This window comes from Opisthorchis viverrini (genome assembly GCF_000715545.1).
Source record: "Opisthorchis viverrini unplaced genomic scaffold opera_v5_25, whole genome shotgun sequence".
Taxonomy (NCBI): domain Eukaryota; kingdom Metazoa; phylum Platyhelminthes; class Trematoda; order Opisthorchiida; family Opisthorchiidae; genus Opisthorchis; species Opisthorchis viverrini.
Window position 1 is genome coordinate 1,469,672 of NW_008751681.1, and position 17,622 is coordinate 1,487,293.

The 17,622-nt window shown below is 41.7% G+C and overlaps 1 protein-coding gene across 1 annotated transcript in view; it reads left to right on the top strand.

Moving 5' to 3' along the window:
- Positions 1–286: 286 nt before the first annotated feature.
- Positions 287–17,622, top strand: part of T265_02154 (hypothetical protein) — a gene marked incomplete at both ends in the record, with an annotated part of 29,755 nt that continues 12,419 nt past the window's right edge. Inside the window, 2 exons of the mRNA XM_009166328.1 lie at positions 287–305; positions 15,374–16,777. Of these exons, the coding sequence (XP_009164592.1) occupies positions 15,407–16,777 (1,371 nt within the window). The remainder of the gene's footprint in view (positions 306–15,373; positions 16,778–17,622) is intronic.

Genomic DNA, 17,622 nt, shown 5'->3' on the forward strand with positions numbered 1-17,622 from the left:
TTGCTTGTAGCTAGAGCGCTCCTTGTACTCCAAACTGAGCGCTTCTCAAACGAGCGTGACCATGACAGACATTTGCACATGCGAGGACAGGAAATATCTTCACCACTGTTGGTTTTGACTCATCCAAACTTTTTGATGGATAAGGAACATCCGAGCCCGAACGTGAGGCAAACTCAAAGACCAATCAGAAACGTTCAATTCACATCGATATACCAGGGTAGATATACTTGCTTCTACAAAGTTGGACATCAACCATGATCAATAGTTGAGCGTTGTGAAACTTGATCGAATAGCTGCCGACGTTAGTGAGTTATCTTTCACCAAATCTGAACGTTTATTGTTTTCATTTATTCATGGACAGTTGTAGGAAAACTCTTCTTGTCCCAAAGTAAATAATAAATCTTCAGAATTTCCGTACAAATGGTTTCATTCCAATATGCTGCCGGCTCGACTTTTTATTCATTAGCGTCATACTCATATGACCTAGAAAGTTTAAACAGGTTCAGTTTGATCCAGAATTCAATTTCTAGGCCATTTTTCACGTTATTGTCCTGGATACCTAAAATATAGAATTTAAGGCGTGATAATTAAGCCTATTCACTTTCGACTTTTCAGGGTCATCTGGTTAAATTTGAACTGTCTGCGAGTTTTTACGTAAATATTTATGAATTCTCAGAGAGAACTGGTAAAAAAGATTTACACTTGACTAGAATTTTTAGGTTGTTTGTACTGCTGGGTGGGTTCGTGATAATAGTTATCTGAAACTTTTAGTCAAGGGTGCACTTTTACACCAGGGTCTCTCAAATCAGTTTTCTGTGATCACAAGTTCTATGAGAAACCCACTGGGCACTGCCCTCTTGTTCAGCTGGTAAGCATTATTCGGATAACAGTAAGTACCTGGATAGGACAGGTGTTTTGGTGCATTATTCATATGTCCCTTAAATCAACAAGTAAGTGCAACTGAACATGAAGTACGACAGCACTTTGACTGCCAGCTCAAGCAACTTCGTTTTGTAAAAGCCAGTACACCTTCAGTGTTTCGCTTTGTGCTTGAAAAAACAGCACTCGCATTGTACTGCCCGTCAAAGTACTGCACAGTTATCTATATCTTGGCAGGTATACATCATAAACGATAGAATGCGTTGGACGGGGATGTTTCTAAGCGAAAAATGTCAAAATATTGAAAGGTTTCCCAAAACTTCCTCATATTCAACAAAATATTTTTACAACTATCTTGAAGGTCCTCCAGAAATCCAGAAGACAGTGATACAGCTTTTCCATACAGAATGTATCCAATAAATGGTGACACGATAGTTCGACGGTATTCAACTAACAGGGTCGTGTTACACACTTTGGTGCTACTGGCTGTCTCAGTGGAGGCTCTTTTTACATCCGAAGCGAGAAAACCGATTGCTGTCCGTGTTATCGTGTTTGCTGCGAAACCCGACACTTTGATGAAACTGAGTAGTATCAACGAACTTAGTCATTCATCACTCGTATGCACCAAGAAACCAATAAGCATCGTTTCATAATTCGAACGATTCAAATCGTTAATAGCCGTATGGAAGTAGCTTCACCTCTTCCTACCTCTGGACACAAAAGTACAACGTATTTTAGAAAATTTTCTCAGGGTGACTGAATTAATCAGGGTATCGTGGGTTTACAATTCTTATACAAAAGTTCCGATTCACCATGTTGTTTTAGGACAATGGTATTTCGTAAGAGAACTCGTTTAATACACTCATTTGCAAATTAATTTGGTTGAAACTCAACTGAACTCCAGGAAAGTTGAAACCAGTCGTGAGCTGTCCAAGTGTTCTCAGTAACATTGGGAGTAGCGTTCCGTTCAAAGCAGGATTTGTTGCTCAAAACTCGTTTTGGTATCTAGATTTCGTCTCCTACTGTTGCCTCTTCTGATGAAGTATTACACAGCATGCATCCAACCAGTCATGTTCACCTTGCGTCGCTCTTCGTAAAAATCATAAACGATGGGCTGCGGATACCTCTTAGGAGAGAAGAGGTTTCTCGACCAGCTTAACAAACCACTGACAGAAATGGACAATAGTGCGGCACTATCCACTAGAGATCTATCTCACGTTAGAATCGTGTAACTGTGAGAAAAACTCATCGCATAAAAGTCGGACTCAAAAGAGTAAAAGTTGTCAGAACAATCATAAATCCATCTTTTGTCTTAAGACTATGGGTTGACGGGCTGGATATTCATCACCTACGATACAGGAATCTGGGACGAGCAAACTTTTCTCCTTTTCTGCGTTACATATGTATCAAACAAAGCATTGTTCTAGCACAGTGTATTTGACCAGACAAACTGTTAGTGTAAGCAGGTGACTGCCTTCTGCTGAACTTTAGTCCAAGTATATGAGGTTAACTAATTTCGTCCTCAGAACAATAATAATGCGCTAGATATCGTCTTTGCAATAAAGGAACAGGCAACCGTCGTCGCTGTCGTCGCAGCACCGGTTGATAACACTAGTGGTTCGCTACCCTTAAATTATGTCAATCTATTTGGAAAAAGTATCACAGGGGAAAGAGGAAAAAGTGAAGCAAGAAGTGTGACCTGGGTTCATTCTAGAAGGCACCACTTTCAGCACTCAGCCAGAAAATCCGGTTCGAAACGCAGAGTATTAACGTCGCTAACGGTAGTCTGTCCCAGTGTCGTTCACTGTCCCCAGCTAAGTACAGCAATGAGCACTAAGGAACCCTTCCTAGAAGGCGAACAGCAATAACAGCATCTAGAAGTTTTGCAAAATCCTTCATTCTCTTCTACCATGGCATCCGCTTTCCACATTTAGATTTCCGTCAGTCAGAATAAGGCATGGAAAAAACGTTGGCCGCTGCAGGCGGTGGCTATACATGCGTTACTCATGGCTTGGCCCTCTTAGCTAGCAGTGCTGAATGCCTTTATTGAGTGACGTAACTTCAGCTGCACCAAAGGCCCGCTTTCTGACAACCTTATTGCCAAAAAGGGTGATTTCCGCCGACCCTAGCTATGGTTCGGTTGTTGAAGACCCAAATCTGCCTCATATGCTCCGCCCGAAGTGAACGCGTCTTGCAGCTTGCATTGCGGTCTGGTACATGCGGCACTTGAGGTCTGGTGATGTGCGTTTTTGGTGCAACGAGTGGCGCAAACTGGCAAAAGTAACATTGGATTTTTAGATTCATGCGGTGAATTCGCCAGCACACAACTTCCACAACTTCCAGTATCAACCGTTGGATCCTTAGGGGTATTTTAGAAGACTAAGTCCTGCTGCACAATTTTATACCCCTTGGATTCGAACCACGTACCGAAAGACTGGATGATTTCGGCTACCTTTTCTAGTACTGCTTGCTCTTCCTGCGGTTCTTCAAGAATGGGAACAGTGTTCCTCCATAGTCCAGGTCACCGAAGTCCTCGCTCAGAGAGATCTAGGTACATGGGTTTTGGAGACCCTTCATAGTTCAACTCGTTACCTCACTGACGAGGAAGCTGAACAAAATAAAGAAAGCGGACACCGATGTCGGGAATCACTGGTTGAGGGAAAGCCTTTTTGTGATCTCCCGATACAATCTAACCGGTCCACAGTTATTTGAATACAAATGGTGGGTGACGTTTAAAATAACTCTGGCATACGATAGTGCATAAGTGCGGTGTAATGTGTAAGCCGGCTGATAGAATCGAACGCTTAGCGGTTGCTCTAGCACTTGACGGAATTCGAAGATTTAGTTCACCCAAATCATCCCAGGCGTGAATCCTACTCGCTGTTTTCTGCTCCCGTCTTCATGCACAAGCAATCTGATCAATTAGTTGTGTCGCGGCGTCACAGCCACTATTAGATTACTCACTGAGTTCAAATGCCGCAGTCTTACAGTGTCTTCAGTACGTAGTGCTATACGGTCACTTTGTGGTTCATTGATGCAGCCGTCTAGCGGCTTTTGTAAATATAGCAGTTCCGCTAACCAAGCGTGGCCGTCCCTAGTTACGTACAGATAAACAACATTATTCTGTGGGTAAACACCCAAGTCTATCTGAACCACTGTGTGCCGTCGCACCACTAATGATGTCAACCTGATTGGTGAAATGATCACAACATACTTACCGAGGCCAGCGGGCCATTTAGCCGTCAACCTTGCAACCTGAGCTTCCGATCTCATGTTAGTCAGGTTCAGATGTACAAATCAGACTATTAAAAAACGTGGTCTGTTCAGCCGCACAAAAACTACTAAACTATCTGATCGAGATAGCTGAGGACGAAATTTCAAACTGTAAGAACAGCTCCTAAAAGTCTACGACTCAGATGAAGAAAAATTTGACATCTGCTTATCAGCATATAAGGGCTGTCGGCATGATACTTAATGTTGCATCTGAGATAGGCTGAACAAAACTAGGATTCTGCATACAGCAAATTGGTACCGCTTCCCACATGAGATGATTTCGATATAACTGCGATTCCTGTCGAACGGAGCCGATAGTTACCATCGAAATGGTGGAGAATCAGGCAGTCGGCTGATAGCCTGATGATTTAGCGGATAGAAGTTTCCAAAAAAACTTGTGCAACCTTTGAATTTGAAGCCGCCTGCCGAAAATCCGGTTCCATCAAAATAACAGCAGTTAGTTATTAAATGGTTACGGTGGTCCATCCTAGTTAAGGAGAACTGGAAGATGATACGACAATCAAAACAAGGGTTACAAGTAAATGGCTGGCTGTTCTCATTTTTCAAATACTTTGACATTTCACTAGACTCCAGAGAGGCAAATAAAACGGCATAGTGTTCTTTGTCACCCATATCCTTTCAAAATGCAGAGGGAAAATTGGTATTTCAAGTTGTTGAAAACGTGATCAAACAATCTGTTGGGCCTGGCATTTTTGTTGCAAACGTATCTGAGCCACATTACGTGGTACCACCAGTGACCAGGTAGTTTTGAAGTGTCGCGTTTCAGCGGTGCATTAAGGCACTGGATAAGGCAGCCTTTTTGTATACATCGATTTTATTGGCCAAGTGTTGATCATCAATTACTATTGGCCATTTGATAGTTAGCCCATCTGGTTGGGCTGCCCAATTGGGGTTTGTTTCATTCAGGTTTTGATAGTAAACGCAAGAGTTTATCGGTAGGCAGCATGACCCGAAGGGTTAGCTTGAGTTTCGTCCCGTCCATGTGAATCATCGAAAACCCACGGGTGTAACGGTGGATACCGCTGATGAGGCATGCGAATAGCATGTGGTTTTTTCGTGAATCCGCTTCTCCCTTTCCCGGGTTGTACTTCCATCAAGCTCATCAAACAGTCGGAAGAACTTTAATAGCGTGGTGGATATCCAGATGTATAGGCCGAAAAATATAGGTAAACTGATGCCAAACTTTTGAAATCCTCACGGAAACGCACGCCAAAGGGTATTATATCTTACTACTCGAAGTCAGCTGCTTTCTTTAAGCGCGACAAATGTGTGAAATTTAGATTTCAGAATGGAGAACGCAAACGGTACAGCATTTACTCCACAAGATATCTATATTTTCGCTGCCTCAGTGGTTTCAGAGAAATGTGGAATAATTAGAATTTTAATAACAAAACATGAGCCAGCAGTCGCAGTGGAGTGGTTTTACGTCTATTTTTCACACCATACAGTGAGTATGAACTAACTAGGAAGAGATTCCTGATGTGAATACTGCGGAATCGTTGTACAACCAACCCCACTACAATTGTGTGAACGCTCGACTGTCATCTATCGCTGTAGCCGAAAGACACGTCATTCGTACCCAACCGCTTATCCTACTCGTCATTCTGTACTTTTTCGGTTGGAGGACAGGCAGTCGTCACTGTTTGTATATTTCGAAATAAATGTGGCATGTGTACAATAGTGCCGTAATAAGATGGCAAGGTGAAAACTTCATTGAGAAACGTCGAAAGAGTTTTATGTATGGGCTGTGAGTGTTGAGAACATTTGTAAGATCAAGCTGGATAAAATCTTTTTCTTGCATTTGCGTGCCTTTTTTACTAGAACTAGCTGTTCCTCCACCCTGCTGAAACAGTAACGTCTTAGGAGTATTGGTGACAATAGTTTTGTGTTTTCAAATGTGAAAACCAATAAGACACCTGGTAGGAGCTAATATCCATTTGCATAACCAAACAATTTAGTACGACGTGAGAGAACTGGGAAAACCTGTCTGAAAGGATGCCTCTGTTTTCCACAACACAATAGACATTAATCATTAGCTTGTTCGATGAGCTGGGCAACTGGATTGCAAACGTTTCATCACCAGTCGAGGTGGGATCATCAGTGCACTGTTAGGGGGCATAATAGTGCGTAGTGATGGGTTGATGGTTGTGCCTGGGTTGGTGATAATACGCTTGCAATGGAAATGTTCAGCTCAGCGAACAAGCCAACGACCATCAACGCTACCCGAGCAAGCAACATTTTCCCGTATAGAAAAGCAATAGACACTATGCTGTTTTCCATTTTTGGAACAAAATCCTTGTCGGGTAATTTGTTGTTCCATTTAGATGAAACTGCCAGCGACGGCCAGCAAGTTCGAACACTGTCCCAAATCGTATTGGCTTGGAAAGGCATAGAGATGAAATTCCAGCACCGTGCATCTTTCAGCAGTTTAGAGTAAAGCGTACGGACACAAAACCGTCGCGTTTGAATTTTCATCCTGCAGATAAAGTTTTTTAATAATGAAACCTCAATTATCGCCATACATGCTTTTTTCTTAGCAGTGTTTATCTGACAAATCTGAATATTCGATCTTCCGTTCAACACTAGAACATAAAGCTATTTAGGTGCACCAAGCTGTTCAGTTTCCTGGTGAGGTGCACATTTATGATGATTTTAAATTTAGAATAACCACCAGCTGTATGTTGCTTCTAACAAAAACTGATATTAATGACATGGTAAAACTGAGACTAAAATGAGACATCTCTACATTATTCACCTAATTTATCACTTTTTCATTTAGAATGAAAGTGGATCGAATTTTCACCCGAAGGCTGATTGTGAGCTGGTTCGAATGTATGTTTCTTTTAAACAAAGAAATGTTATTTGGATACGGTTACAGTTCCCACTGTAACAAGCCTCTTTTATCCGTAACGAAACCCTTAAATATGACCGAGTGAGTGAGTGAGTCAGTGATAAAACCATCCCCAGGGATTGTGATTATCCCTTATAAACAAATGGAGTTACCTTCTTCTGGAGAACGCTTAAAAAACACTGTCTGATAATACTTATCTCGGCAGCTTGTTGGTAGGACAGTTTTTACCGTGGTTCGCTGTTAATCTGCTGTCGAAGAACAGTTAATTTTATCATTCTGCATCTTGTATGACGTTATCAAAATGCTCACACCAATAAATGCTAAACTTACCGACCAGTAGATGAGACACCAAGTAAATTTTAAAGCGGTGACAGTAAAAAAGTGTCCACAAACGCGTTTGTCCACGTCATACGTGACTAGCCCTGTTACGGTAGACGCCCGTCTTTATACAGAACACTTGTTACGCACGTACATCAGTGGACAGCGTATTGAATTGTAGCTGCAGTGTAAAGCAAAGTTGAATAGTGTCTGGTTGTTTTTAACTTGCACGCACTGCAAGACGATCATTTCTTGTAAGTCATATAGACATTAACGTGAGAGATGGGCCTAGTCAGTAGTTAGTTTCAAACAGAATAGCTAGGCTATCGATGGAAGACTATCGATAGAACAGTATTTCTCCTCTCCATGGATAGGAAGAATTAGCGCCAGATGTTATGGTGAAACAAGCATAATGGCTGGTTAGTATCAGAAATCTTTTATGATCACAAGTGAACATTCATAGCACTGCTTGCCAGTGACCCTGAAGTTCATAGCTTTTGTGGGCTCATACGTGAATTTTTTCAGTGGAATGGAAAGTGACGGCAGTATATGTCGTAAAGCGCAGAGTGAAGACAGCTTTTGGCGAAGCTGGTGATTAGAACGCTAATCTCAGTATTTGGTAAACGTAGCTTTTGTTACATAAGGTCTTCAATCTGTAGTTAGAATTGCTAAATTTAGCCGTATATTTCCAATGTGGATTCCGTTTGAATGTTTTCCGTGGCACAATAGTACCGTGTATTTAGATTGTTGTAACAGTTGTAGCTTTTCAGCTTTCCCTTCTAACATTTATGGCCAAACTGCTGCTCGCGGCCGAGAGTTTAGCGGTCCAGACTACTAGCCGGGAGGTCACAGGCTGGATACACCATGGATTTTCATGAGCCTGGCACCACTGGTGATTCCCAGTAAGGAAAAAAACAACTTTAGGATGCTTATCAGGTTTTCGGCATGGATTGGCTTTACTTATAGGAAGAAGTATCCCTTAAAAATGCTTTCTTTAACTAAATAATTTCCCCTTATCACCGTGTCGCCAGTAACCGGTTTGCATAGGGCTGTCCTGATATGTTCCACAGAATGGTTGTGAGGTCGTCGCTCGGAAGCTGTGGACAGCTACCTGAAACAGTTTCCATCCACAAATAGTGATGAACCCAACCGAGGGTGGACCAGCCTGATACACTGGATGGTACGATTTCACCGTATGACCTTGCTTCCAACCACATACTGTAAACATAGATAACTTCAGGAAAGATTAGAGTGAGCCGAATTGCAAGGTATCATTGAAATTTCCAGATAACGATTTCATAGGATATTTCACTGGGTCTTGCAGGATCTTACCGGACTACAGGCAAGCTGGACACCCGCAGACATATGTTTTTGTGTTGCGTGGCACGTGCGGGCGGAGTCGTTTATGACGCAACCCATTCACTCAAGTGCATTCATGCACTTCGCGAACCACACCAAATGAAAATGAAACACAACTAGTCACAAAAGCTTATAACGCAACTTTCACTTATACAGTAAGGCAAGGAAAACTTTACTCTCTTTGCGCTCCCCAAAATATGTCTCACAAGCAGCATTTCATTAGTCATTCTCAGTTTTGCCTTCCTGATTACTGAGTGTAAAGCGAAGCCGGTGGCTTATAACGCCCGAGGGTCGTCAACCGATTCGAAGTTTTCCACGTTATTCTCCGGGTGTCCTTGAGGAAGTATCCAAAATGTGCATTAGCGAATATGCACTCACTTGCAAACTAACTTGGTTTTTCGAGAGACTCACCTGGAACCCAGCTAAATCTCTCGTTTGTGATGTTTCCAGGCAATTGAATGTGCTGCACCACGTGCTGCCTCATGTTTCAGTTGCTACGAGATTCGAGATATCGCGATTCATATATATATTTGTAATGCACTACTCATAAGGTTGCTGAAAACCCCTTGACAGCACAGAGCGGTTTCGCCCTTTTTGGGGCTCATCAGGTAGGCGCAGTCCCCGAGTTTCCGTCAACCTTGTGTTCTCCTTAAAATGTCGTTTTATTTCCACGGTTAGAAGGCCTTTATGATAATTCTGCTTTATAAGTTTGGCAGAGCACTGGGACCTCTCTGTAAGGTAAATGACAGCATTTAGGTAGAGAAACCAATTGTCACAAACCCAAAAACAGATTTTTGCGTCTTTATCCGGTAAAATACCTAACTACTTTCGAAAGCAATAATAAGTAAATATTCTGATCCGGTCCTGAGTTTGAGATGATACGGTATATATTCTCCTATCTTGTGAGTCAACCCAAATAGACGATGGACGAATCTCGTAGACAATAGAAAGATGAAAATTTCTCCTTGACGCTCAACCCAATTTTCTATTATTCTGGACTACACCAGTTAGTAGGGATGTGGCATGAAATGACGAAGGGTGTTCAAAAGTCAGTTACACACTATACAACGGGAGATTGATTGTGTTTTTTACGAGAAGTTTGAGAAAACATTTTTCCATTTTTTATGATTAATGTTAAAATTCCCACAATGTTCTTTTAAAAGGTTATACGTCAATCACATTAAATGACCAAGTGGAGCAAAAATGGTGGTTAATCGGGAAAACTTTTTGATCACCTTGGGCAAAATCAATAATTAAAACATTTCACTAACAACTAGCTCAATAAAACGTGTTACTGATGCCGGCACAAAGACAGGAAGACATATCAACACATTCTTTTTTGCTCGATACTTGCAGATCCTACAGAATAACTGCTGTAGTTGAACTGTAGTTTCAACCTTTCGAACATTTTAGCAGTCAGATTAAAAGCAGCCAAATTAACCGTATTTTCGTGGGAGGATTTTGTGCTCTTTCCTACAACTCGGAAATTCTTGGTGGTACCTATTTCGAAGTAGTGTCATCTAGCTATGTACTAACCCACCGAAAACTGTAGAAGCCTGAGTGATTATGTTCAACTGACGAGTTTTCAATAACCTCAGGAGTGGTACGGTACGTCTGAAAAATACGTTGCGATTTGTCGAATTCAGTACTAACTAAAAAGTTAACCTGCAGGATGCAATATATCAGCTAGAGAAGGACATTATAAACGAGAGTTTCAGCCGGATTCAATTCAATCTTATATTGAAGCCAAATTCGTAAGCACATGTGAGTAGCTGGAAAAATTCTGTCCAGTTTGGGTTCAAGTAGAACATAAGATTGACGGAAGCTAGGGGCTGCACCCACCAGTTGAGCTCCAAAGGGGGTTGAAACCGATCTTGGACCGTCGGAGACTTTCAAACGACCTTATGGACGGTGTGTCACGTCTAGACAATGGAGAAGGCTGTTTTACCAAACTGTAAGCTGTTGACATTTAACCCTCTTGTAGTCACCCTGATGATTAAAAACAAGTAGCTCTCATCAGAATAGTGAAGCTCAAATAAGTTAACTACCATTCATCTTTGTCTTGGAAGAATTTATAATCCAGTCGTTTTTAATTACAAGACAAACCATTGACTGTCCTATTTCAGCATTCGATGTGGTCAAACTATAGCTTTCTGATTCCACCAGGAGGAGATCAACCGGGACGAGAGAGACATCAAAATGTTAGGGGATATATTCGCGTAGGGATTTGTATGATGACTGATCAAGCTAATTTAATTCATGTTTAAAATTCCGAAGTGTAATTTTCAAACTGAAGTAAAATTCTATCAAAGAGTTGAAAAGTTTCATGAGTAAGATGCAATTAATCTTTCATTTATTGACACCAGTACACTATCAAAGCAAGTTGGCGCCTAAGTGTCAGCTAAACATGGGAAAATGTCCTAGTTAGGTGCCCAAAGAAAGGGAAGGTGTAAGACCCAGTACAACGTTCCTGGAGAAAACAATCAAAATAGAGTGTCCACTCCTTTGTGCAAATTTGAGAAATAAAATAAAATAAGCATATGGGTGTTGGTAAGTAACTTACAGCAGGACAACTCAGAATCATGTATAAAAATCTCCGACATAAGCTTAGTGCTTGAAGACAGAAAAGCGCTAGCCAGCCTGTGCAACTGGTATGTGATCTCTTGAGCGCTAACAGGATCGGTTACATTGCATATCCTATGGGATTCCGATAGCGCAAACGCAAAATTACCTGAATCTCAGCTGAGAGATACGAGTGAACCGGAAAAGGAATGCCTTCTGCCAGAGAGAAATAGGTTAATTTGGCGTTTTGCAGGGTCACCGAACTTGATGCTTCCCGTGGGAAGAAATCGTTGATAAGCAGCGTGAAATTCTATCAGGCTGGCTTTATGAAATAACCATTTTAGTACTAAGATACAAAGCCGAATACTATCTTGAACAATGCAATTAAATGACTATAATCTGCCAGTAAACAGACGTTTACTTGATTCGTTCAGGAAATTCGGATGTCGTACATCTTTCACGAAATCACCTACAACCAGTCGTGCATGTACTAAAATGTAAGAGGGATATCAAAAGAAATTGTGTCACAACACCCTCAGACAGCTTCTGTGCAAATTACCAGTAAATCGGTATTGATTCTTTTGTTGCTTATAGATTATTGATTAGGTAGACGAGCGAATTCTTCAACGGCATTGACTATGAAACCCACAAGGGTATTATCAAAACTAGGCAGTGGATCCACATTCGAACCAAAAAGTCAGTGTTTTCAAAAACTAATATGGCTCATTTGCTCAGCCATCTAATACACCGCTAGTTGGTATCCTTAAAATTACAGGTCACTCGCGTCGGATGAGAAATGTAATCTCTGGAAACTGGAGCGGATTTTACACCCATCTCGTACATCTAGACAGGTTTTGTCCTGCCAGACAAACCCACAAATGTACACTCCGCACAAACCAGACGACAAAATGGCCCTCTATTTGTTTAACCGAGAGGAACAGATTACAGTGAACTTGCTGCGACAGTTAAAGTAGATCAATCTACTGCTCTGATCCCCCCTGTCGAAATGTGAATGGCCTTGTCACCCGTGCGATAATGACAGAATCCACCACCGGTATCAATATGTCCCAGGTAGATTTGTCCGCTCTCCAAGGCAACCGTCACACCCAGAATAATCCAAACAATCACTCATTGCCGCTCTGCTGGTCCTCTGCAGAATTGCCTGTATATTAATAAACGAGACGTAAAAAATTAAATTTATGCTGTGTAGAATAATGCCATTGTTTTGGGTATCGATCAAAAAGCATTGGGAGGTTGATATTACGTATATAGTGTTTCCTGTTCTACACAGAGTGAACTTCTGGTTTTTCGAGGGTATCAGACAGTGAAAAATTTTTAAATCACCAAAATATATCCCCTAGTTGGGCTGTCGTATTTTGGGAGTTGCGTTAACTCATTGGGTTTATAGAACAAACAAAATCATTGTTTAACTCAAAATAATTTGCCTCACCACTGTTTAAGCAGATACAGCAACACAAAAGGAAAAACTGACGCAAAATAGATGCAACAAAAAAAATAACGATACCGCGAATACACAGTTTTAGTTGGAATAGGTTTTTTGGGGCCAGATTATTCAGTTCACAGCGCAATGATTATGTCTTCTCGACATCCATTTACACCAGCGGTAATCGACCAGATATCCAGCAAACGTGTCTATTGTGACATACATATCATCTTGTTTTTAGTACAAAACGAACATGATGAAAATTCGTGGACTGAGTCCCCAGAATATCGAAACTGTTATTAACCTACCCATACCTATCATGGACCCAATGATTGGCATATATCGAGATAATTATAAGACAACTTCAGCTTCTTTTCATAAAGGAAGCTACTCATAAGGTTGCTGGGAACTCTTCAGTAGCCAACGACCAATTTCGCCCCTCTCGAGGTTCATCAGGTAGGCACAGTCCTCGAGTTTTCGTCAACACTCAGTTGACGGACATCATAAACGAGAGATCCAGTTGAGTTTCTCGTGAAAACCGAACTGATTTACAAATGAGTGTATTTGTCAAAATTAGTCCAATGTGGACTCAAGCTGACTCAAGCTACCTGATAAGCCTCTTGAAAAACGAAACCGGACGTGAGCTGTGGAACAGTTTCCCGTAAACTTGCGAGTAGTTTTCTTTTAAAAAGATCTATTGCGATATCTTGAATATCGCGCGCATCTCATGAAACTCCGGACAGCCTCGAACCCGCGACCTCCCGGCTAGTAGTTTGAACACTTAACCGTTCGGTCACGAGTGACTGAAAAGCAGTGTGATTAACTCGCACTTAGACTGGATATAGCGCCTCTCATCCTTCAATCACGGGATCTACATCACGCGGTCACACGCGCTGACTGGATCCTCGGGCAATGGCTTCTCAGATAGAAGTTTCACCCACCGGGTGAAGTTCATTCTTCCGCTGAGCTACTTATAGATTGTTGTTAGTGTGTTATATGCAGTGCCAAGATCAGCTCTCAAACCAAATTCACAATATTTTGAGATGTATTTAGGGGTTGTTATGGACTTCCAAAATATACAGAGGACTCCCCCTCCTCTGCATATAGTTTAACACAGAGGGAGAGAGAGCAAACGCAGAGAGAACGGATTTAGTCAGATAAGCATCTTCGGACACCTGTATATATATCTATATATATAGCGCTTCCTTCACAAAATGACCCTATTCTTCTAATGAAACACTTGAAAAGGAGACGGTCTTAGGAATTACAGTTCCCCCATTCCGTATTTACAGAGCCTTCTTTTTTTATGATAAAAACTCACCTCACAAACATGAGTTTACAATGCAAACCCTCTGTGTTGAAAAAACCCTCCAGCAATGGAACAGGCAAAGCTCACTCGCAGGATAACATCATCACAGAAAGAAAACAGCCACAATTGGAGGGTTGACAGTGTCAATTACTAGCCTGTCTTCAGTTTACCTTCTTGATAAGGCAAAATGGATTGAGTCCTGTTTATCACACGCCAAAGGCTGATAAAGGATCGTCTCTGAACGCGACTCAAGTCTTTGGACCTACTGTAGCTATGATGTCAGGGTGATGGTCACATTACGGAGCCGCAAGGTTCGGTGAAGTGAACTTCACCAACCCTGTGCAAAGGTCGAAAGATTTCCTCAGGCATGACTACAAACTCAAGCGACAATCAAAATGATGACTGGATCACCAAGGAAACTAAAAACTGGGGTTCTCTGTAGGCTCGAGTAGAAATTCCCCCGCCCAGAATCGTTTCGGGAATAACGTCAAATCTTTTCATTGGTTCACTGGAAACTTTCAAAAAAGTGTACGTATGAGAGGTAATAGGTGCACTTCTCTTGATCTGTCCGAAGGTTTATTCTGAATGAGAATGGATTTCATAAACTTAATACACTACTCATAATGCTACTGAAAATTCATAGACAACCCATGGATTTCAGTGGGGGGGGGGGTATAAGTACCATTCCATGAAGTTGCGTACGGGCTTCGACAACACATTCACCTCAATTATTCACAGGTTTTTTCTCATTCTGGTGTTATTATTCGGCCGAATTCCCGATCAGATAGCAACCTGGAGAAGATGTTGTATGGACGCTAGACACTGGTTTCGCCAAAAGACAGAGGGCGCTTCATACTTTGGAGAAATCAAAGCAGCGTTTTCTTAATTTTTTGGCTCTCAAAAGCCATTCTCGGGTAACTGTATAGGTGAGATACGCTATGTGATGGACAGGATGCGGTCAGCATAAAGTCGCCGTTTTTTTATCAAAACACATTTAATCAGACAATTTCACGGTTTTCCAAATATGTAAGTTTTGGTATACGCACAAACCTCCACTGTTTTGATCCTGTTGAGGTTCTTCAAACTCTGGTTCTTCCAAATTGAATTATTTCTTTCCCGAAGCTCAACTAAACAAATATCGTAAGCATAAATAGCCTGTCAAGCTGTTTTGTGACGAAACATTTTCAAGTCAACTGCCAAGCTTGACGAGACGATCAGCAGTCACTCGATCAGAAGCTAAAAAGACACCCAAGCTTTCAGTATGGTGACATATTGTTGCAAAATTTATCGCATATTTCAAAGTGTGATTCAATTGTCTAGTCTGATCTTGTTTTCCTAATTTTATCCTTTCTTGCAGGAAATTGTGTGAGCATCTAATACCCACAACTTTATGATGGAGAGTGTTGCGGAGCCTGGCACGGGTTTCTTCACTAATTTCGAGTCAGAAAACGACAAACGACCTTCCGTTGCTAACACGAAAAGGACACTAATCGAATGGGTCAGGACACACATGGATCGATCGATGTTGGTGTTCCAATTGTTCTACTTCTTTTTCTACGCCGCGTTTGGTTCACTTTTCCCACTGATTTCGATATACTTCAAGCAATTGGGACTGAACGCAATTCAGTGTGGAATTCTCAGTGGAATCCGCTCGTTTGTAGAGTGCCTAGCAACTCCGTTTTGGAATGCCTTGGCTGATAAGTGGAAGAAGGGCAAATCTTTTTTGATCGCAAGCCTGGTGTGTTCTATGTCCTTCACACTTGGTCTTGGATTCGTCCGACCCTCACCCGAGGGTTGTCTGGTTCGACTCCCGTATTATGATGGTTACAACGAAACATCCGGTGCGCCTTTGACAATTATCGGTCCCTATCGATCATTGAAGTATGACGACATCAGATCAGTCGATATGACTCGAGATATGGCGCTTAACATCAAGAACAAAATAGGCCAATCGCCGCTGTATTTGAATACAAGAAAACTCGTAGATCCGCCGAAGGCTGAACCTGGTGGTGGCAGGAGGACATTCGTTGATCAGAGTATGTTTGAAGCCTCTAACAACTACCGAAATCCGACACACTACCCTCCAGGCAGCCTCGTAATGCCACTGTACTCAACCGTGGTGTATAGTCAAAACAAAATCAACCAAATTTTCATAATCATCATACTGTTAGTGTTGTTTGGTGAATTGCTCTCTTGTCCTGCAATACCTTTAGTAGACGCTCTGGTTGCCGAAAAGACGCATGTGCAACCGACTAGCCTGTACGGTCAGCAACGTACATTCGGATCTATCGGGTGGGGCTTGGCCATGTTTTGCATCGGTCTTGCGTTGGATAACGCCAGTCGGTTTCCGGACTACCCTTGTCTGGATCCGGGAAAGCGTGAAAAGAATTACATGGTGTGTTTTGCTACGTATTCTGTCTTCATGGCATTCGCCCTATTCACAGCTACTCAGCTCTCATTCACGTACGAAGGTGATCAAGAGAGTATGTACTTTAAAATGGTCAAGGATAAAATGGCCAGGACTTTACTTGGTCGGACGACGAAAAATCGATCGAAGTTGGTTAATGAAGAAAACGATGTAGAGGAGGAAGCATGGAAATCAGAAACTGACCGAAATCAGTCGAAGAGTGCTCCGACAAACGAAGAGATTCTCGAAAAGCAACTTGGCATCAAACTCGGCGGAGCTGGCACGCAAACGATGCATGCGGACAAAACGGATACTGTACCAGAAGAGAGCTATATAACATCTGCTCACCTGAAAGTGAGTAAATGATGGTCTGGTTTCACATATTTTTGGGAGTTTTACTAAATTTCAAAGCATATCTTTCCTCAGACTTCTTGGCTACCGAGCAGTAGAATTCTAGCCCACGACGGACTGGTCTCGGATGAACCGCGTAAATTAATCTATAGTGACAGTTACCTTAAAGACTTGAGAATGAACGGCGGTAACCTGATTCGTGATTTTTTTTTATCTGTCTTGTGAGGACTGAAAAATTTGTTCGACAATGCCTGAAAGCGAGTAAATTTCCTGAGAAAAACGCAATGCGAACACAAGAAATGCCGGTTTCAAAGACAGTTTCAAACACGGAACCCTCCATTCATCGGGAGGAAAATTTGAACGTTCGTCATCTTAATGTTAGCCTGCTTTCGAATAAAGGGATATGGCATCTGGCCAAAATGAAAACATTAGTTTGCCGAGGAAAAAATTTACTACTTTGAAGTGTACAACATTCTTCAGCTGATTATTAATCCGAGGAAACCGGCCAAACGATTCAACGTGGCGTGACACAGAAAACGACAAGCAGAGGAAAACTGGTCATGAGACCATAGAACTACACAGAGTACCCAAACAAATTGGGCAGTAAAGTTCCTTCTAGCATTCTGTGTTCAGTGGCTACTGTGTAAGAATCGTACTTCAAAGGGACTGACTTGAGTTGATAAAATAATATATACTGTGCACAATATAAGAAATTAATATATGAATTAAAGTTTCTGTCGCATGCAACCAGGGTTTTGAATGACCACATGAAAGGTTGTCATCCTCCGAGAAAGAAAAATTTTCAGCGGGCTGGTACTGATAAAATCGTCACATATGTGACAAATCCA